This window comes from Nuphar pumila, chromosome 12 (genome assembly GCF_984573655.1).
Source record: "Nuphar pumila chromosome 12, dmNupPumi1.hap1.1, whole genome shotgun sequence".
NCBI classification, from domain to species: Eukaryota; Viridiplantae; Streptophyta; class Magnoliopsida; order Nymphaeales; family Nymphaeaceae; genus Nuphar; species Nuphar pumila.
In genome coordinates this window covers 100718160-100741561 of record NC_143260.1, presented here as the reverse complement: position 1 = coordinate 100741561, position 23402 = coordinate 100718160, and the positions used below count along the sequence as shown (strand labels likewise).

General features: G+C 37.8%; 1 protein-coding gene across 3 annotated transcripts; it reads right to left on the bottom strand.

The window, feature by feature from the left end:
• Positions 1 to 290: 290 nt before the first annotated feature.
• On the bottom strand, positions 291 to 23402 carry LST8-1 (Transducin/WD40 repeat-like superfamily protein). 3 transcript variants are annotated; one of them, XM_089983769.1, is made up of 11 exons: positions 23172 to 23402; positions 22970 to 23071; positions 22736 to 22848; positions 2852 to 2921; positions 2421 to 2498; positions 2213 to 2329; positions 1972 to 2066; positions 1266 to 1345; positions 1042 to 1101; positions 813 to 948; positions 291 to 625 (listed from the first exon to the last, which is right to left on the bottom strand). In XM_089983769.1, exons 1-10 carry the CDS (start codon positions 23295 to 23297, stop codon positions 821 to 823), a joined length of 969 nt encoding a protein of 322 aa, XP_089839895.1. In that variant the 5' UTR covers positions 23298 to 23402; the 3' UTR covers positions 291 to 625; positions 813 to 820. The 3 variants fall into 3 exon arrangements, with proteins under 3 accessions (XP_089839895.1, XP_089839894.1, XP_089839893.1); XM_089983768.1 differs by having other exon boundaries at positions 291 to 622; XM_089983767.1 differs by having other exon boundaries at positions 450 to 622; positions 844 to 948.

The window sequence follows — 23402 nt, the reverse complement described above, 5'->3', positions numbered from 1 at the left end:
TGTAGCTTAGAGATGGATGACCCTTAACAGAGGGTTAGATGTCGATGAAGGTTCAGCAACTGCTGCCATGAGTCATAATATTAAGCTTCTCCCATCCTACACCCCTTGTTCACAAGCTCCTACGGGTTGCCCAGTTGGTTAGATCGAGCCTCGAGATGTCCAGAGGCCCCGGAAATCACAAAGTTAATTCCCTTGGGATGAAACCCATAACAGAAACCGAACAGCCCTGTGGGGCTGGTCCACTCTTCCGGTGTTTACCACTATAAGATAAAAAAACAAAGAAACACTTGTTTGCAGCCATGGAATGACTAGTTCCTTTTTCACTGGAATACCATAAACCACAACAGTTTGTAATTATTTCAGACTTGATAGAATTTGTTTCAGAATATCTAGAATAATTACAACATTAACTGAATTGCGATACTCGATAAGTATGCAATGTTTCTTGATAACTCAATGTGCACGTGATTGCAGCTATCCAAACCAAACCCAGAATTTGAAACGATTAGCATCTATGTTCCACCCAAAACCTGATTTAACACCTGGCAGTGGCAGCTAAGGCTTTGCATCCAAAAGCCACTGACAACAGAGAACCTTCAACTGAGTTCTGATAATGCATGATCTGCTAAGAAGAATGAGAAAATGAAGAAAAAAAAGTGTAAATTATAGAGTAAACTATGAAACAGCCATAATTCCTCGTTTCCATAAAAAATAGCTGCAAATATATTAACAGTAAAGATTTGCTTGAGATAAAAGTTCGAATCCACAGAAACCAAGTCACAAAGAAGAATACTGATTCCTGAACAACACACCTGCTGATTCAGGATGGAGACGTTTCCGTACCATCATGGAGTGCACAACAAACAACTGCTTTGTGGTGTCCTTGGTAAACTCTCATAGCTTCACCAGTTGCCATGTTCCATAGCCTTGCAGTTGTATCCGAGGAAGCTGAAAATAGGACAGCAAATGATGGTTTAAACCCGCAAAAAGAGAGAGAGAGAGAGAGTTTTGAGGAGTTTTTAAGTGCTAGACATATAATACCAGTGATAAGGTAAGCACCATCAACTGAAAAGACACAGTCCCATACCCAACGTTGATGTCCTGTGGCAGAACAATCCCACATTCATGAAGATAATTGATCAACAAAAATATGCAGTACATGAATCAGACATTCTTCAAGTCATTCAGAACATGAACTTTAAATGAAATCTGAGTGATTTTGTGCTGACAGTTTGAAAGGATGTGCTTCAGAACCAATTATTCACCTTTTAAAGTTTGTTCTGGAGTAAAACCATCGACATTCCATATTTTAACCGTGTGATCAGATGATGTTGTGGCCAAATACCTATAAATAGGAAAAAGTGAAACGATTAGAAAATTGAACTTGCAAATGCACACAATCTTTCATGAGCACTTGTTCAATTTGTTCAACTGACACTTGTGGCTTTTGCTAAAAGATCTAACTACTTTTAAACCTAAATCATATGTTAACACCAAAAGCTTTTACAGGACATGGTAATGAAAAATGATTGGCTAATGTGGGAAGCATATACTCATAGAAAAGATGACAAAAACATTATGTAGGCCCAGAAACAAAGCCAGCAAGCCAGCACTGTTCTCATGCTTACTCAAGTATGTTCAGGACCTTCAGGTCTATTTCTGAATGACTTTATCAGTAGATACATGAAAAAAATCATTGAAAATACCAGCTCAGAGCAGTATGTGAGACATAATTCCAATGAAAACCATGTCATAGGCTGTAACTTGTAAATTAACTTGGAAATGAATAACTGAATCCAAATAGAGGTATCTAAACAGCACTTAGAACCATTAAAATCCAAGCGATAGACAAAAGATAATTAAGTTGACAATAGCACACTATGGGTTAATCACCATTCTCTGTATGAAATTTTTCACTCAACAATTCAAATGAGTTGAACTGAATGCATGGGAAAAGCAAGACATACTAACCTGTTAGGCTCACAGAACTCAGGCGATAGCAAGCACTTCAGGATATACCCATCGTGTGCCTGTAGCTTGTGTAATGGCTCAAAATTAGTCATTGTCTGCAGCAATAAAAAAAAATCATGTATAAGCAGAATGAAAGAGGTTTCTTTCAGGCATTTTTATTTATGAATTTCCTCTCATGCACATGATTATAGGCTGTTCAAGAAAATATATCAATCCCACATAATACAAATAGAAACAAAACCTGTGTTCCACACAATAAACGCCACACGTAACATGTGCCATGATTATTTGCAGCTACAACTAAGCTCCCATCCCACATGACAGTCAAAGATCTCACAGCAGTATCAACCTCTGGAACCTGCATTTAGAGAAGGAAAAGCTACCAGTCCTTAGAAATTATGAAGTCATAACCTTAAGAATCGTGAAACAAAACCATCAAAAGAAATTACCAATTCACAGCTACATGAATTCGCAGTTAAATCCCATACACGTATATTTCCATTTTGATCTCCAGATATCAGTTCTGTCTGCAACAAGACAGAAGTAGGTACAGGACAAGTAACCTATAAGTCTGCATTACGCATCCAGAGCATTAATGGGTTGTGAACCCTCGACTTTTCACCACCTTAAAAATTGAATATTATGGTATGCTAGACATGATTAGACAAGCTAACATAGTAAATAAACTATGTTGAACACACAAAGAATTGGTTAGATCTAATAACTGATGGTTAAATCTGCAGAAACAAGGGTGTGTACCACCAATCCATAATGCTATTGTGGTTCAGAACCAAACTATGCTTTTCTACATGTGTGTGTGTGTGCATGCGTGTAACATTACAAACTAAAAGAGGATTATCACTGGAGTTTGTACACTAACCTGGTTTGGATGCAGCACAACTGTGTTAACGGCTGCACGACTTTCATATTCCCTCTGGCAGCCAGGTGCCCTGCAGAGAAGAGTAAAAAAAAGAAACAAGTTTGAGCAACGGTAACGTGTATGATGTTTAAAATGGTAACCACTTATGCTAGTAAAACATGGATCACATTATCTCCCAAAGAAAGATATTACATGAACAAGAACAATTAGTTAATTGGAGTCAAGTAAATCCAAAGGAGGTCAAGAATATAAACTATTCCCCAACATGGAAGTATCTATATGTTCTTCCATGATATGAATCAGGAGCGACTGAAGGCAGTTCATACATTGCAAAGTATAAGATTTCCTCAAAATCAAGGCTAAACTTCCTCGTTTATTTCTAACGTAGGCCATAGTGAACTTCCTATGTCAGTGCATACCAAAGGTATCAACATCAGATTAGCAGGTGTTTTGCCACAGGTATGAAACCATAGGAGGGAAGTTCTACAGAAACACAAATTCATGCATATATATTTCTGAACTAGATCTGTTGCAATGATAGTGGATGGTGAAAACCAATGTTGCTAAACCTAGAAAATCTCCCCAGCCACTCTCAGATACTCTGTGTGATGTAGATGTCTCCTGTAGGTCCCACACTAAACCGGATCAGATTATCAATCAAACAAATAGAGAAACTCCTAACATAACTACATCTTTAGCTTCCATCCAAGATTCATAATAAAGATGGTTGAATTTTAACTGTCAATTATACACCCTCTTCTCTAGTTGCATCAACTTCAAAATCACAAGCCAGTAAAAACTATAAAGGGTACACAGACCCGCTGGCTACATGTTTTAATAAGCATACTAGTTTCAAATGGTCTCATGCAATGACCAACAAAGTCCTTAAGCTGAGACGATATGAAAACTCCAAGTTCAGCTTCCTTACTTCATCCACATGAGGGAGTCGGGTTTGCATGAATGTGCGAGTATTGATGAACACCAGCCACCAAAAATTCGGATATTCTAAATTTATTGTGCTTTAAAAGCTTGATAACTATTTGTAATAAATATCATAAACTCAAAAAGAAACAATTGCAACATTACTATGGCATTTTTTTATTGAAAGTACTTATAAGTAATTCAAACAAAAAAGTGGAAGATCAAATTTTCCTAACCATTCATTTCATCTATAGAAATGATGAACTTCAAGAGGACAAATCCCTAGCTTAAAATGTTATCCCCAAACATCAATTTAAAGATGAATTGCACTAAAAGCGAGATGAACGTGATGGAAATCGATTGATAAATGGCCTGATATGTTTTGATAGATCGAACTAGATAGTGCTCCATGGTACGATAGGGAATAAAAAAAGAATGATTTTTTTTTTGTCCATAAGAAAGAGAAATGGTTCGAGTCTACATCGTACGTAGAGCGCCCAAGCATTTTTTCGGCCAGTTATGTTCTGTTATCCATCAGTCCAATGCAAAGGGCTCATCTCATGGAGGGAAGAAAAAATGTGGTTGTGTTGTTGTTCACCGCCTCGACGCATTCCCTTCTCTCCCCGGCATCGTCCCACACAGAAAGAAAGAGCGCTCCGCCCCGGCCCGACCTGTAGGTCCCGTGAGGAGTTGAGCCTGAACTGGCGAACCAAAGTCACTTTCGGAACCATACTTCCTACAGCTAAAACATGTCCAACACACGTGGGGGAACACTTTCGCAAACGAACGTGAGCAGCTATACCGAATCCCCCACTGGCCATCAGGGACCGAGTGGTAAGGCCATGATCTGCAGGGGAACGAATCACTCATTCTTTCATTGGGGACAGGTGCACGAACAACAACTCCAAACGTCACACATTTGCCGCCTACCTATAGGTGGCACCAGCGAGATCCAGCGTTGGTAAGGAACTTTGTATCACGGCTGCTCCACTCCGTTGCGGTCTCTTGAACGGCACTTCGTTGCCTTCTCGCACAAAGCGAATGGGCATTGTGCCGTGGGTCAATTTCGGGGCGGGGGCTGAGAGAGACCAGAAGAATGAAGAATTTGGATCGATGAGCCATTTCGTGAATCAATGGAATGGATCTTTATCCATGAGCATCTATTCGATCTTTAGATCTACAGGGATCTATCTCTCTATCCAATATCAAAGGTTATGGCATGATATGGTATGACCACCTAGCCGTAGTCGCACTCACTGAATATGTGGGGACAAGATCTTTGATGTGCGATCCCATGTAAATTGAGATAATCTTTAAATTCTTTTGACAAAAATTCTCCCCTTGAATCAGTGCAAAAAATGAAAATATGATTTTGAAATTTATTTTTAGCCATTTTGTGAAATGTTTAAAAATGAAAAAAGACCTCTGATTTATGTTTAAAGAAGCATATCCAAGTATGCCTAAAGAAGTCATCAACAAAAATTACATTAACAAAAGGCATTCTTGGGTAATTTCAAAAATCCATATAGTAGAGTCAAGGCTCTATGGTTTTCCCTAATCAGCTTTCCTGACTGGTGATCCTATACCCAACAATCATGAGAAGAGAATAAGATGCTACACCCATAATCAGATATTTGAGAGTCAGATAAAAGATTTAGATTTAATTTGGGAATATATCTAACTTTTGGAATAAATAATTTTTTGCATTTTTGAAGATTTTCAAAAAAAATTATTCCTTTTATTTCAAGAGATGTACTATCAGCTGGGAAAACATTTGACACACTTGAGTTCTTGTTAAGACATTCAGACAAACAATTAATATTTGGGGTCATATGAAAGGAAGCACTAGAGACAAGGAGCCAAGTTATCAGAATCGGAGAAGGATGAGACAACTGCTCTGATTGAGGCTTCAGTTGAGGAAGATACTTCTTTGAGAAGAGGTTAAAGGATTTTCAATAATTGTGCCATAGACACGGGTGTATCTTGATTGACTTAATCTTTTGATTCTTGTGATGGACCAACGATGCAACTTTTCTTTCTTCTCTTCTCCTCAATTTAGGACATTGGGGCCTATAGTGCTCAGGTTCATGACAATGGTGACAAATGACTTTCCTTTTGTCATAATCATTACCTTTTCTACAAAAAATGAGGCGGCCTATAAGTGCACATATAATTTCCTGGTCTAGATACGGCTAGAACGAAATCTTCTTCATTCTTCGAAGTATTTTTTTAGCCTATTTTCCTCCATAGTTGGTTCTTTAATAGTGTCAACAATAGAAGAAACTTTTCCCTTATGTAAAAGAGTTGATTTGGTTGTTTCAAATTTCGGCATCAAACCATTTATAGATTGGTAAAAATGTTTCATATCGAGTTGTTTTTGTTGAAGCTTGATATCTTCGGAGCAATACCATTTTGGCCCAAGAAGAGCCAACTCTTCCCAAAGTTCAGACAATTCGCTATAATATTCTCTATTACTTTTGTCTTTTTTAGTCAAAGCTCGAACAATATCTTGAAAATTGCACACATGTATAATGTCTTTAAGAGAATACATATTTCTAAGATACTCCCAAGCCTTATTGGCATGCTCGAATTTAGCAAGACTAAAGCATTTCTTGATGTCTACGCTATTAATTAGTCATGATCTTGGCACGCCTCATCCTCCATTATTTTCACTTTTTATCATAAGTGGTTAATGCCTTATTCTTATCTTATTCCATAAGAGGTACATCTATTTCATTTTCAATTTTTGTGAGAATTAGTTTTGGTTCCGAATCGGAACCATCTACTATTCTCCACAACCTTTTTCCCCAAATATGATGCTTTATAATTGAAACCCACATCACATAATTGGAATCATTTAGTTTTACGGGCATGATAGTGACTTTATCATTGTCATCCATTCTTACAAGGGTGAAGAAGAAAGAGAGGTAATGAGAGAGAAAAAAGAAAAATATGAGAAAAGAGAAGACAAGAGCACAAGCACGATCTTTGTGTAGTCAACGATCCTCCAAACGTCTTCTTTTTTCAATTATGATGACACAAAAAGCACTTGAATCACGAACAAAGAAATTAATCAACTTTTGCTATAGAGGCACGAAAAACGAGGTGGCAACTATCCAAGATCTAGAAGCTTCCAAGCTCTGATGCCATGTAAGGAAATGAGGATCTTCCACGAAAGCACAAATGCTTGTAATAGGTGTCTATTGAAGACACTTCAATCATAACCCACAAAAGGGCATAAATGAGAGAACTCAAAAGAGAAAATAATAAACTTTATTTCATTTATTTGAAATGCTTAAAAAGCAGTGTTACAAAGGAGAGGGGAGACACCCCTATTTGTACACAAAGAGAGAAAGAGAGAGGAGCTTTAGAGAGCTCATAGAGAGTCATTGGAGCTAGTTCAACGACTCTAATTGTAGCCGTTGGACTAGCTCCAACAGCTATAACTAGTCAATATCTAGTTGGATCTTGACTAGTTTAGAGTCTAGTTCAAACTGAACTAGACAAAAATAAAAATACAAAAAGAAGAAAAAGAAAAATAAAAAAAATAAATATAAAACATTATATTATTATATTATATATAATTACATTTATGTGTACACTTTTTAACAGAAGCAACTTGGGAAACATGCTTTCTTCAAATGGAAAGCGAGTTTCCCCCATGCTTCCGCCTTTTGGGGTAAGCGTGGCATTTCCTGCTTTATAAGTGTGCTTCCCCCTTCAGGAAGACGCTTTTGGTAACTTTGTTCCCAAGTCAATCACATGAGTTGGACCCCAAACGATTTTGGCCGAGTTACTGGTTGGGTCGAGTATGCACTAGTTCATTAGCTATAGGAAGATCAGGGAATTTTATTTATGGCTCAATTAAATGAGTTTGGGCTGTTCAAGCCAAGTTCATTTAGGCTAAAACCTAACTCTAGCTTGGGCTTGGGCTTGGGCTTGGGCTCATGGCTAGCAAACCAAAGCCAAGCCTCACAGTAGGGATTAAATCCCAACCTTCCCTTTGCAAGCCATCTATCCCAATTGATCGTTCTATACAACAGTGGGTGACAAATAACAATTTGAAATATGTGTGTGTTTGTGTGTGTGTATTCTTAACAAGCTTGCATGAATTGAGCCAAGCCAACCACACCTTGTTCATTCTCCACTCAATATAATACCAGCTGGCTTTTGCTCAGCTTTTTCTTTTTGAATTTATAACCCGAAGAAACCACACCCGACACGAAGCCCTGGTCGTGCTGGTTCAGCCTGCCATACCTATGGTCGTCGTGCCGGCAGCTTAGCCTATTCTACAAGCCTAAATGAGCTCCTATATGAGTTGAACTGAACCAAGCCATGAGCTACTAGGTTTGCTCCCCATTTGCCATTGTATTCCATTGGAATGAGAACATCAATCTCTCAAACTATGTTTTTTCTCATTACTAAATGTGGATTCTTCCCAAATTGAGCATGTTATTACCTTAAAGTTTTTGAAACTCATGGACTTTGGATGTGGCCCACATGGGATCTCTACTCTTCCAAAATTGGGGAAAGAGAAACATACTCAAATTTGAGGGAGAAAAGTACCCCAAAACATTGGAAATTTTCTTCCCCCGTTTTTTTTTTCTAGGATTTAAAATCTATGAACTAAAAGTCTTCTCACAAACTGAAATTCCCTCAAAGGAAAGAATTTGGCTACTAAACACTTGGCCTATCTTAGAAGAGGTAACTTCGGCTACAAATAGAGCCGTTCATCGCAATCTAACTTATGAGAGATAGTTTTTGCTTTTAAGGAGAATAAAGGGGAATATTGGACAAGCCTGTTTCCAGATTGGCATCAGCACATATTAGAAACAACCAAAGGATTATTCACAATTTTCTACTCAAATCAATGAGGGCATGTCCAACTGAGAGAAAGCCTTTGGACTCCTCAACTCATTCGTCATTGTATTCAATTGGAATGAGAACATTAATCATCTCTCAAACTATGTTTTTTCTCATTACGAAATGTGGATTCTTCCCAAATTGAGCATGTTATTACCTTGGAAAGTTTTTCCAACTCATGGACTCTGGATGTGGCCCACATGGGGTCTCTCTACTCTTCCAAAATTGGGGAAAGAGAAACATACTCAAATTTGAGGGAGAAAAGTACCCCAAAACATTGGAAATTTTCTTCAGTTTTTTTTCTCTAGGATTTAAAATCTATGAACTATAAGTCTTCTCACAAACTGAAATTCCTTCAAAGGAAAGAATTTGGTTACTAAACACTTGGCCTGTCTTAGAAGAGGTAACTTCGGCTACAAATAGAGCTGTTCATCGCAATCTAACTTATGAGATAGTTTTTGCTGTTAAGGAGAAAAAAAGGGGAATATTGGACAAGCCTGTTTCCAGATTGGCATCAGCACACATTAGAAACAACCAAAGGATTATTCACAATTTGCTATTCAAATCAATGAGGGCATGTCCAACTGAGAGAAAGCCTTTGGACTCCTCAACTCAGATAATCCAAGATCAGCAACTCTAGGGACAATGGAAGGGCAACCATGCCAAGAACGATAAATTTCAAGTTTGTATTGGACATTCAAATAGCCCGAAATAATTTCAATGAAAATTGAAAAAAAAGAATGAGGACGAACAGAAACAATAAAAATTCTTCCATCCCTTTTCTTTGTTTAAATTCTCCCTCAAAAATACCAGATGCAAGGGATGTAGCTCCTTGATTCGAGCTATTGATGTAGACAGATCTGATATGCAAAGGATTAATGCATGACCACAGTGCATCCATTCTTTGAAAAAGGTTTGTATGGTAAAATTACACAGACACAGCTCTATCTTGCAATGAGAGCTAGTGGGTTTCAATGCGATCATGGCATTTAAACTTCTCAACGATAAAAAACAACTTATTATTTTAGAGAGGATGTTTCACATCTGAAATGGCATATTGTCTTACAATGTACACGCTTTTACAATTCTTTTGTCCTAGTCACAAACATCGGTGATGTTTTCAAAATATCGTGATATTATCACTGTAAAATAAAAATCGATTTTACATGCAAAATCTTGCGATATTTGAAAATATTGGGAATTTAAATGTATTTCAATATTGCAACAATATCAAGGATAATATTGGCAAAATCTCAAGAATTTATATTTATGTTTTCTGAATGTTTTATTGTTTCTTTTCTTAAGATATATTTTTCTTATTTATATTTATATTCATGTTTTATTGCTTCATTGTTTAACATATTTTTTCTTATCTTCTTCCAACTTATTTAATTTTCAAGATTCTCCCAATATTTATAGAAAAATGATTATCCAAGTTTGTTCTTCATTGAGAGATAGCTGAGGCCGGTCTTTGTGACTATGGTTCTATAGAATTATAAATGGCTTTGCTCAAGAAAGTAACAGCTTGATAACCAATGAAACAAACAACTCCAAGGTCAAACATATTGACTTAGCCTTATGTGCAAGAAATGATAAAGAAAATGTGAATATTCTCATTATTAATCTTATGTTTATTTTCACAATAATTGACCTAGGGTGTACTAGAGAACATTACTAGATGTACAAGAGCCACATATGAGTGAGTAAATTGAATCAGTACCAAAAATTTAACGAGGCAAGATTCTTATCATCACATAATAAAAATGTGTACATATGTGCGCAAGATGATAGGAAAATAGAGATGGAAGGAAAACCACGAGTAGGACAGAAAATTTAACATCAGTAAGAATGATCAAGAAATGGTGTGAGCTGGCCTGCACCATCAGTCCATCAGGCAATGATCACATGGTCACGTTTAGTGGGTGGACTTCCCATACATACCTTTCAAGTGCACAATCTACTGAAAGAAAACTGTTCCAATCTCTGCTTTAGCTAAAGCATAGTCACAACAACTGATATTCTAAAACTATCATGATTTAAACAAAAAAGTGTCACAATATTTTTGAAATATAAACAATTTAGGGATACTCCACAATGTAAATGTTTTTATTATTTCTTTGTTTTTGCTGTTTCAAAAACTTTTCCACCTTTTTCTTTACGCTTTTGCCACAAGAAATGAAAAATCTATCCTTTCCGATATTTTTTGGGTTGGTTTTATATTTCTTTAAAAAATGCAGAGACTTTACAGAGAATTATATAGAATCCTATGACATCCTGAAATTTTTCCTTGGCAAAATGACATTGGTGACTATAAGCTAAAGTAGCATAAACAGCTAATCCAATATAGAGGTGACTTCAAGGCTCTCATTTGTTTTTTCGTCAGAAGCTATGTCACAGGGATTCGGCCAACCAGGTGCTGCACCCGCATCGACGCGGGTGCGCGTGCAGCACCTGGTGCGGTCAACCCGACCTTGGGTGCGGTCAATGCACCCAAGGTCATTTATGTCCAACTTTTGGAGTTTAAAAAAAAATGCCCGATGAAATGGGCTGAGGAGAGGAGGATTAGGGCAAATCTTTTTTGCCCTAATCCTCCTGATTTCTCCTCCCGACCTCTCCTCTTGAAACCAACGTTGCGATCTCCCGACCCCGACGCCGGCGACGACCTCTCCTCCTGAAGCCGACGCAACGACCTGTCTCTCGACCCTGACGCCGGCGATGACCTCAAGCTTCCGGTACGTATTGTCTCTCTCATTCTCTCCTTCAATCTCTCTCTCACCTCGTCTCTCAATCCCTCTCTCCGAAATTGTTTCAATCCCCTCGAGCTTCCGGTAGGACCGGTACGTATTTTGGATCACCAAAATCTATCCTGTATACAGGTTTTTTCGGTGACAGTTTTTTTTGCTCATAAGTGAAAAAAACATATTTTTTCATCAAAAAATCATGATCCAAGAGTCGATTCTCACTAAATCCAGCATGTTAAACACATCTAATGGTTCAGATCTATCATAAGACATTTCAAAACTATGGGGAAAATGGGGCAAAATGAGAAATGCTGCCTAATATGTGCAGTTCTCATATATATATTTTGTATTCCTTTAAAACTCTTATTTACATGTGATGTGTTTAATGCTTAATCTGAACCGGCAGATATGTTTATAATTGCTTACTCACTAAGCAACATCCTTTGGACTGAATTAATTTAGCAAGAAATAGATAATATTTTAAAAATAATAAATAGTATTTTTTGTTTTCGCAATATTTTGAAAATGTGGGTGATATTTGTGATACGCACACACACCAATTAAAAAAGAAAGCATAGTTATTGGTGTTTTTCCTAAATCCCAACATGCATGTATTGTAGATGCATTTATCATGCATGGCTTAGAAAATATGCTTTCATATCGAATTAATTCAACAAAAAAAATTGATTTTTTTATCACAAAGTTTTGCTGCAATATAGACTATTAATTTTAATTGGATCTCTTTAGAAACCCATTTAAACATGATAAAATCATAAAACTAAAGATACCTAATTTAATGCATGTTAAGTGAAAAAATATGTCTGCAGAGTCCAGACTCTGCACTTATATATATTTTTTATAATCTCATGCTTAGGAGTGTTCACTTTGCATTAATGTTATTGTTATATATTTTTCTCGTACCTTTCGGTATTTATTTATACGTACTACTACTATATTTTTTAGAACTTATTATATATGTTATTGACCTTGCACTCAATATTATCAATCTTGATTGTGTGCGTAATTGATTTTAATATAACTTTTTTTGTGTTTTTAGGACAAAAATGACTGATAAAGATAAATGACTTGCATCATCATCATCCCCACATGTGAATTCTGCTGCTAGTGTTGCTGATAGTTGTAGTGTGAGTGATGATGGAGGGTCACTATGGGTACATATAGATAAGCTTGCAAAAACTGGTGGAGGTGGTGAAAACAAGAGATTTAGATCTAAGCTTTGTGAAAGAGATTTTGTTGGGTCTTACACAAGAGTTAAGCCTCATTTGTTGAAAATATCAAGACATGACATTTCAGGATGCAGAAGAGTTGATGAGGCAATAAGAAGACAATACAAGAAAATACAAGAAGAATATGAGAAGAGAAAGATAATGAGTGATTCTTATGCAATTAGTGTATCATTTTTAAGCCATCAAGAAGATGCTTAAAAAAAAGAAAAGTGAATGTAGGAGGTAGAGGAAGAGGAATGATACAAGCATCATTCAATACATATGAAAGGGAGGATATGGATAGAAAAGTAGGGAGGTATTTTTATTCTAGTTCACTCTCATTTAATGCAGCTAGAAATCTTTATTAGAAGGATTTAGTTACTTTGAAAATTTTTAATTTTAGTGGCTATATACCTCCAAACTCAAAAAAACTATGAACCACACTTTTTGCAGAAGAGAGGGCAAATGTTGAGAGATTGCTAGAGATTAAAAAATATTCATGAGAGCAAAATGAAGTTTCCATTGTTTCTGATGGGTAGACAAATATTCAAAGGCGTCCACTAATCAATTTCATTGTTTCTTTGCTTAGTGACTCAGTATTCTTGAAAGCAGTTGATGCATCTGAAAAATATAAAAATGTTTAGTATTTGAAGGGGTTTTTTATAGAAGTAATAAAAGAAGTGTGTGATCATAAAGTAGTACAAATTGTCACAGACAACGCTCTAGTTTGTAAAAGTGCAGCATTGAGTTTGGAGAGTGAGTATCCTCATATTTTTTTGACTCATTGTGTAACACACAGCTTAAATCTGACCCTCAAGAGCATCTGTAACCCCAAAGAAGAAGAAACTTCACCAGCATATGCTCTATGTTCATGGATTGAGGAATTAGAAAAAAATGTCAAAAGTGTAGAAGATGCACCGAGCCCTAGATAGAGAGAGAAGAGAGAGAGAGAGAGGGGGAGAGAGAGACGGTTGCACAAGGAAAAGATAACTCGATTTTGTTATTAGGGCCTCTCTCTATGTTAAATAGAGAGAGGCTTAAAAGCATAATTACAATCAAGCCCCATTATAAAAGCAAAAATACAAATAGCATCTAATATAAAAGGACTTCACTTAAAACCACCTATTCTCAACACTCCCCCTCAAGCTGGAGCATAGATATCAATCATGCTCAGCTTGTCACAACATTTTGAGAAATTTGGTCTAGCAAGAGGTTTTGTAAACATATCTGCAACTTGGTCTTCCGACTTTAGAAATTTGGTAGTGATATGACCAGCTTGAACCATATCCCTTACATAGTGGCAATCAACCTCAATGTGCTTTGTTCTCTCATGAAATACAGGATTGTTCGCTATATATGTTGCAGCTTTGTTATCGCACATCATGGTCATGGGAGAGGAAACCTTCACCTGAAGATCAAGAAGAACAGTACGAACCCACATCAATTCAGCAGCTGTTTGGGCCATAGCCTGATATTCTGATTCTGCACTTGACCTAGAAACCACATTTTGTTTCTTACTTCTCCAAGAGATCAAGTTGTCTCCCAGGAACACACAGAATCCTGTGGTAGATTTTCTATCCACTACAGATCCTGCATAGTCAGCATCAGAATAGGCCACTATCTCCAGAGTTCCACCTTTCCTGAACAATAACCCCTTTCCAGGAGAAGATTTTAGATATCTGAGAATCATAATAGCTGCATTCCAATGTACCTCAGTTGGTTTGTCAATAAACTGACTAACTTTGCTTACTGCTAAAGCAATATCCGGCCTAGTCACAGTTACATACAGTAGTTTCCCTACTAGGGAGCGATAGCTTTTGCTATTAACCAGTTTTGACCCTTCTTCAGACAACTGAACTTTATGGTCCATGGGAATATTTGTTGGTTTAGCTCCCAACATTCCCGTTTCCTTTAATAAGTCAAGAACATACTTCCGTTGAGACAAAACCATCCCTTCATGGCTCCTGGCAACTTCTATACCCAGAAAATACCTGAGTGAACCAAGGTCTTTTGTAACAAAGTGTTTTTGAAGATGAGCATTTGTGGCTTCAATAGCTTTCACATCATCTCCTGTAAGAATGATGTCATCCACATATACCACCATAACAACTATGTCAGAGCTAGTTTTCTTTATAAATAGTGTATGATCTGTTGCTGACCTATTAAAGCCAAAGCGTGACATCACTTCAAACAACTTTTGAAACCATGCACGAGGACTTTGTTTCAAGCCATAAATCGCCTTTTCAATCTACACATCTTCTGACACTCCCCCTCAACCTCGAATCCTGGAGGTTGTTGCATGTAAACGGTCTCAGATAAGTCCCCATATAGAAATGCATTTTTCACATCTAATTGGTACAAGCTCCAACCATGTTGAACAGCTACTGAGAGAACAAGACGAATGGTACCCATCCGTGCAACAGGAGAAAAAGTTTCAAAGAAATCAATACCATATGTCTGAGTATACCCTTTGGCTACTAATCTGGCCTTGTACCTTTCAATAGAACCATCAGATTTGTACTTTATGGTATATACCCATTTACATCCAACAATGTCAGCATCTGCTGGGGAATCAACTAGATCCCATGTATGCTGAGATATTAAAGCAGTCATTTCTTCTTGCATAGCCAGCTTCCAGCGAGTATCAAGCTCTGCCTGCTGATAGTTCAGAGGAATAGTTTCAGCAAATAAGGCTTAAATAAAAGATTTCATCTGATTTCCAATTCTGGCATCGAAGACAAAATGAGATATGGGATATAAGGTACATTGTCGTGTCCCCTTTCGTAGAGCAATAGGCCTGTTATCATCATCATGAAGATCACTATTGTCAGTAGAACTTACCTCAAGGGAAGAAGAAGATGAAGGCACTTGCGAAAGTGGATCTCTACGTACATATACCAATGGAGGATTATAAAATCTGGAAGAGGATGAAGTTTGGTTCGGGAATGAGGGCACGGATTCCAAAGGAAAAGGAGGTATAGGTAATGGACAAGACTCAGCTGGATCAACCTGCAGCGGGGAACCGGTACTAGAGTAATATGGAGTGGATTCCAAGAAAGATACATCCGCACTAACATACTCTCGGCGAGAAGTAGGATCATAACATCGATATCCCTTTTGATTTTTGGGATAACCTATAAATATGCATTTTGTAGCTTGAGCAACTAATTTATCACGGTCAGGGCCAAGTTTGTGTACAAAATAAACACATCCAAATACTTTGGGCGAGAGGGAGAAGAGGGGGGTATTGGGTTTTAGGATATGAATTGGAATTTGATCACCCACAGAAGATGAAGGCATGCGGTTGATCAGATAGCAAGCAGTTGTAATTGCATCACCCCAGATTAACGCAGGAACATTGGATTGAATCATAATGGTCCTGGCAACATCAAGTAGGTGACGATGTTTTTGCTCAGCCACCCCATTTTGTTGAGATGAATAGGCACAGGAAGTTTGGGGTTGGATGCCATTATCTTGGTAAAATTGTAACAGACATTTTGATTTAAACTCAAGAGCATTATCAGTGCGAACAATCTTGACACTAGATTCAAACTGAGTTTTTATTTCAAGAATTAAAGATTTGATAATACTTGGAACGTCAGATCGTTCCTTTATTAAAAACACCCATGACAACTTAGAGAAATCATCAACAATAACTAAATAGTATCGACACTGAGTTTCCTAGTAGGAATCTTACTAGGACCCCATACATCTGAAATTCAAAGACTTTATTACTAGACTGACTCTGACTCAAAGGGAACGAACTTCGATGATGCTTGCCCAGCTGACATGCTTCACACTGAAATGATGTGGTGGAAGGAATCTGAGGAAAGACCGAACGGAGCTTTGACAATGAAGGATGACCAAGACGACGATGCCACTGAACAGGACTGAATGAATGTTCCACTGCAGCATGAACAATACCCATTGGATGATGTAGGTAGTAAATTCCATTTTCTTCATAGCCTCCACCAATCTTCTTCCCCGTCAGAAAATCCTGAGAATGACAACCCATTGGATCAAATATTACTCTACAGTTTTGTTCTTTTATAAGGCAACTAAAAGAGAGTAAACTTTGAGGAAATTTTGGAGCATGAAGAACATTTTTCAACTGTAATGAGGAGGATATAGAAATATTTCCCTGACCAACAACAGAGGAGGAGCTCCCATCGGCTAATGAGACTCCAAGTTGAGCCTTAATATCCTTTAGATCTGAAAAAACAAGTGAATTTCCACACAAATGTCTGGATGCACCAGAGTCAATAATCCACTTACTGTCAGTCGGATGAAGATGATTTCCGGTAGAATAGGCAACACCAGCTACAGGAGGGGTGGAACTCAAAGGACGAAGAGCTATCAGCTCATCATATTCAGCACGACTGAGGGTGATACTACTGTCACTTACAGAGATATTTTCCTGTGCCTTTGTTGCCTCGAGAGTAGTAACATTTGCTTTAGGAGCATATAACTTTGATGAAGAGGAGGTTGGCCGGCCATGCTTATCCCAGCAACGATCTTCTAAATATCCAGATTTTTCACAGAATGTACATTGAAGCTTTCCTCTGCCTCCCACACCTCGTCCGTGACCTCGTCCTCTGATGTTCTGAAGATTTCCACGCCGATAACCAGATGATACAACTAAGGCAGATGACTGAGTCACAGGCTGAGAATGTGGAAGAGAGATCGCAAGTCTACTCAGACGATTATATGCCTCAGCAAGAGTAGGTACATCCGAACCAGTCAACATTTGGACTTTTGCAACAGAGAATTCTGAAGATAAACCTGTAAGAAACCGAGCAACCATAGTTTGTTCTTGATGATCCTTTTGTTTCGAACAACAGAGAGGTCTGTTAGCATTAAGTCTTTCAAAGGCAGCTTTTACGGAGGCATAGTACTGGGCCAAGGTTTGATCTCCCTGCTGTAAATTATATATTTCCTGTTCAACTTGCAGGATACGACTCACATTAGTCTCTTGTGAGTACGTATCTCGAAGATTGTCCCACATCTGTTTGGCTGTATTATAGTAAATTAAACCATCTGCAATATGGGGTTCGACACTATTCATAATCCATGACATAACTATGTCATTATCTTCATCCTAGGTAACATATTTTCCCACCTTTTCAGTGGGTTCGTCTTCCAACAAGATATGTTTTCTACGATGTCCAGATACCGACATCATAAATGTTCTGGACCACCTGGCATAGTTAGTTTCATTCAATCTTACAGACGAGTCGTACGAAAAATGGATTGGCAAATGCCGCCTTATATTCTCCAATATTTTTCAATTTTGAATCACATTTCGAAGATTCAGCCATACTTCTGGTTCAACAAAAAAAAACTGGACAGACTCCAATCAACACAGGGAAAAGCGTGTGTTACACTCACACACCAACCGATATGACAATCAATAGTTGTTCACACACAAACAAAAAAAACCCACGACAGTAGTGAACAACAGCCCACAAACATGAAAAAAAAAAATTCAGCACGTCAGTGAATCACGACCAACATAACTTCTGCATACGCAGAACCTGTTTCATAACAAGGGCAGCTCCCCAGACATATACAGCTCGACAATCAGTCATTTTTCAATCACGAGCAACACCACTACGAGTTGGATTGTTGTTTCTAAAAAAAAACAGGAAGTCGCGGCATGAAATCACGATAAAAAACAAACTCAGGGCCCAAAAATCAGGGTATCACGGCTGAAATAAAAGCACTAATATCTTTCACACATTCACTGCAGATCAGAAAGCACAGAGAGTAACACACAGGAGCTAACATGGTTCAGTGCAAACTGTACCCATGTCCACGATATCAAGATCTCACGCGATAAAAAAAAACTGGGCCCAAACATATGCAGAATCACCAACAGCAATCAAACTCCCAGCGTAGGTAGTCACGAGAACTCACAGTGAAATTACAACCAACATTTTCAGAATCACCAACAGCAATCAAACTCCCAGCGTAGGTAGTCACGAGAACTCACCAACAGCAATCAAACATTTGCAGAATCACGACAGGAACTACCAACTCGACAGTAGGTAGTCACGAGAACAAAAAAAAACAACACCGAGGAGCTACGAAACCCACAGCAAGCATCCACGACCAACAGCACGCCCAGATCTGTCATCAGATCTTAAAAAAAAAATTTAATCGCTGACCTGATTGGAAAAATATTCATTAGATCGAAGTTTGATCACGATCAAGAAAGCCTCCACGATCGACTGTGCTTTGATCACACTCGATCACGCTCCCACGATCGGCTAGGCTCTGATACCATGTAGAAGATGCACTGAGCCCTAGATAGAGAGAGAAGAGAGAGAGAAAGAGAGAGAGAGAGAGAGAGAGACTGCTGCATAAGGAAAAGAGAACTCAATTTTGTTATTAGGGCCTCTCTCTATGTTAAATAGAGAGAGGCTTAAAAGCATAATTACAATAAAGCCCCATTATAAAAGCAAAAATACAAATAGCATCTAATATAAAAGGACTTCACTTAAAACCACCTATTCTCAACAAAAAGCATTAAGAATTTTGTTGTCAACCACCATTATGCTAATGATATATTTAATAGGCATTCTGACCTAAAATTGTTGAAGGTCGCTGAAACACATTTTACGTCCATCATTGTGATGATAAAGAGGATTAAGAAAGTGAAGAATGTTTTGGTTAACATGGTGACTAATGAAAATTAAACATTCTATCGTGCTGATAATGATGTCAAGGCTCAAGAAATTAAGAAATCCATTGTTGATGATGAGTTTTGGAACAGAGTTGTATATTTTATTTAATTTACGCAACTTATTTAGGAAATGTTGAGAGAAGTTGATAAGGACAAGCCCATGCTTCACAAAGTTTATGAAATGTAGGATAATATGATTGAAAAAATACAAGTTGCAATTTTCAAGCATTAAGGAAAAAAATCCTGTATTGGATGATTCAAAAGTTTTTAACCATATTCATTCAATTTTAGTCAGAAGATGGGATAAGAGCAACACTCATTTGCATTGCATGACACAATCTCTTAATCGAAAATATTATGCAAAAAAGTAGCAGGAATGTGGAATTAGTTGTGTCCCTCCAAATTTAGACCCAGAGCTACCAAGGCATAAAAATATTAGTATGCCAAGACTTTATTAAGAATCACATATTTTAAATCAAGTCACACAAGAGTTTAAAAAATTTGCATCTTCGAGATTATATGGACAAGCATTACTAGCGAGAGAGGAGGAGAATATAGATCCTATCACATGGTAGTCAACATTTGGATCAGAAACACCTATTCCCCAACGTCTTGCATTGAGATTGTTATCTCAGCCTGCTAGTTCATCCTGTTGTGAAAGAAATTGAAGCACATATTCTCAAATCCATAACATGAAGAGAAACAAACTCACCAGCAAGCGTGCAGAGGATTTAGTATATGTTCATTCTAATCTTCAACTAGTTTTGCGAACCAATGATGAATACATGTACTAATTGCTCTCTTAGTTATTTGACTATTTCTTAGTTTTTTCATTTAAATATACTTGTATTTAACATTTTCAAATTAGGTTTGTAATGTATACAAGGGTCATCCAAATTTTGGGATGTAAACCTAAAAGAGTGTGACTTAGAGAGAGAGCATGATTTCAACATTACAAACATGGATTTAATTGAGCTCAGTCTTTCTTCTTATGATGCATTTGATGATGAAGCAGAAAATTATTAGGATCCATTACCTCATGGTCATATACATTGTGTAGGACATACTTTTGGTATGTAATTATGCATTCTTTACTTCTTTTGTTGGTATACTGTATAATTTACTTCTTTTTAATGAAAGTCATGCTCAAGATCTTGGAGACTTGTCCATTCCTTTTCATGAGATGAATCGTGACTTCATGCGCAAGATTCAAAAGAAAGAAATTGCAGAGGCTTTGAAGAAAATGAAATGAAGTAGGGCAATTGGCCCAGATGGTATACCTATCGAGGCTTGGAAATGCTTGGGAGAGAAAGGTTTAGAATGGTTAACAAATCTTTTTAACAAGATTTGGCGGACAAATAAGATGCCTAATGAGTGGAGGAAGAGTACTTTGGTGCCTCTATATAAGAATAAGGGTGATATACAAGATTGCACAAACTATCGTGGTATAAAACTCATGAGTCATACTATGAAACTTTGGGAGAGGGTGATTGAGTCTAGGTTGAGAAAGATTGTCATGATATCGGAGATTCAATTTGGTTTTATGCCTTGAAGATCAACTATGGAAGCTATACATCTTCTTAGACAACTTATTGAGAGAAATAGAGAGAGGAACAAAGATTTGCATATGGTTTTTATTGATTTAGAGAAGGCATACGATAGAGTACCTAGAGATGTTCTCTGGTGGACAATGATGAAGAAATGTGTTTCTCTCAAGTACATTAGTATAATTAAGGATATGTATGAAGGAGTAGTAACCAATGTCCGCACTTGTGGAGGGGTGACAACCAATTTTCCTATAACGGTTGGGTTACATCAAGGATCTGCTTTAAGCCCTTTCCTATTTGCTATAGTGATGGATGAACTTACGAGAACAATTCAAGAAAATGTGTCGTGGTGTATGTTGTTTGCTGATGATATTGTTTTGATTGATGAGTCTAGAGCTGGGGTTAATGCTAAGTTAGAATTATGGAGACAGACATTAGAAGCAAGAGGTTTTAAGTTGAGTAAGAGTAAGACAGAATACATGGAATGTCGGTTTAGTAAGCAACGAAGTAGTGATGGGAGTGTAGTGAAGCTTGGTGAGCAAGAAATACCGGTGGATGATTGTTTCAAATATTTGGGATCTATCATTCAAAAGTATAGAGAAATTGATGGAGATGTAAATCATAGGATAAAGGTTGGGTGGATAAAATGGAAAAGTGCAACCGGAGTATTGTGCGATCGTAGAATGCCATTGCGGTTGAAGGGAAAGTTTTACAGGACGACTATTAGGCCCGCTTTACTATATGGTACGGAATGTTGGGCTGCCAAGAGACATCATATTCAAAAAATGAGTGTAGCTGAGATGCGTATGCTGAGATGGATGTGTGGAAATACAATAAAAGATAAGATTCGGAACGAGGAGATACGTAAGAAGGTAGGCGTTGCACCCATTGAAAATAAGATGAGAGAGAATCGTTTACGGTGGTTTGGACATATTCGGCGAAGGCCTAATGATGGCTCCAGTTAGAAGGATGGAGAAATGGGAAAATATATTAGTTAAAAGAGGTCGGGGTAGGCCTAGGAAGACATAGATGGAGGTGATAGGAAAGGATACGAATGCTTTGAACCTCACCGAAGACATGGCATTGGATAGAAATGATTGGAGGAGAAGGATTCATGTGGAAGACCCAAAATAATTTTCTTTTTTGGTTCATATCGCCGACCCCAATTGTTTTGGGATGAAGGCGTAGTTGTTGTTGTTGTTGTGTTACTATTGTTAACTGTTAAAACTTAAAAATTATATATATATATATATATATATAATTTTTTATATTTTTGCCGCACCCCCGCACCCAAGTTTTTGAAAGTGCCGCACACCAGCACCCATGTGACATAGGTCAGAAGGTATCGCAAGTCTGGTTAAGATTTTGACCCTAACCGATCTCACCAATCACACGGTTCTGTATTTATTGTAACAAAATAAGAAGAAATGAAGTTATTCATGTCCTAACATGCGAACAGACTCCAGAGTTTTGTACACGAAAACAAAGCAACAGTGGTGAAAAGAAGCAGCAGCATCCAACCCAGTCCCATGACGCCGTCCTAGAACTTCGACCTAAATGTCCATTCCAACCAAATCTTCTTATCAGGGTTCCTACCTTCAAACAGCCTCCACACTAAAAGAAAATCTTTTATATCACAGTATCCACTGAATATTGGTATCATCAAATTAAAAGATCAAGATGAAGCACTTTATCCAAACAACAGCTTAACAAAAGATAAGCAGTTAATGATGGAGCCATCTTTCACTAAACCAAGTAAACATCCACCACAAACAAATAAACGCATTCACACCAACATTTCAAAATTGTACGTGTATATCAAAGACATAACCAACAGGTATAATCTTCGCCAAAGTTTAAAAAACAAATAAAACGATTGATCAAACAAGAAAAATTGTTACCTCAAATCCCAAATCTTGACAGTACCATCTTCAGAACCGGAATACATCCAATTCCCCTCGCACTGGAATCCGACGGCCATGACATTGTTAGTGTGTGAGTCATAGGTGAGCACCTGCCATTTAAACTAATCACCCATTAACAACCATCATTCTTTTTGAAAGACCCATTAACAACCATCACTGAAAAACTAAATTGGGCTAATCAAGCAGAGGGTGAAGAAGGGTGCAAGGTACCGGTTGAGGGCTGTTGGAGTTGACATCGAACAACCGAATATGAGGGTTCCCCGCTGCAGCTATGCGTTGCTTATCAGGAGTGATTTCCAAGCGGTTTACTTGCTGCCCAATTAATCACACCCCAAATTGAGATTAACAACAGTGATCAAGACCATGGTGATTGAAGGAAACGTCTGAGAGAGAAAGAGAGAGAGAGAGATACGGAATCTGGGTATTGAAGGGTTCGGTAGCAACGGCCGCTACGTGCCTCCCAAAACCTGATCGTATGGTCGTAACCCGCTGTGGCTAGGATGACGGAGGGTTGAGATTGAGGCATCCCAGATTGCATACTTCAGAGAGAAGGGAGCTGTGGCATTGGAGAGAGAGAGAGAGAGAGAGATTCAGGAGTCGGCCGTCTCATTCATCAACGTTCGGCTCGTTGGGCTCTCTCTCT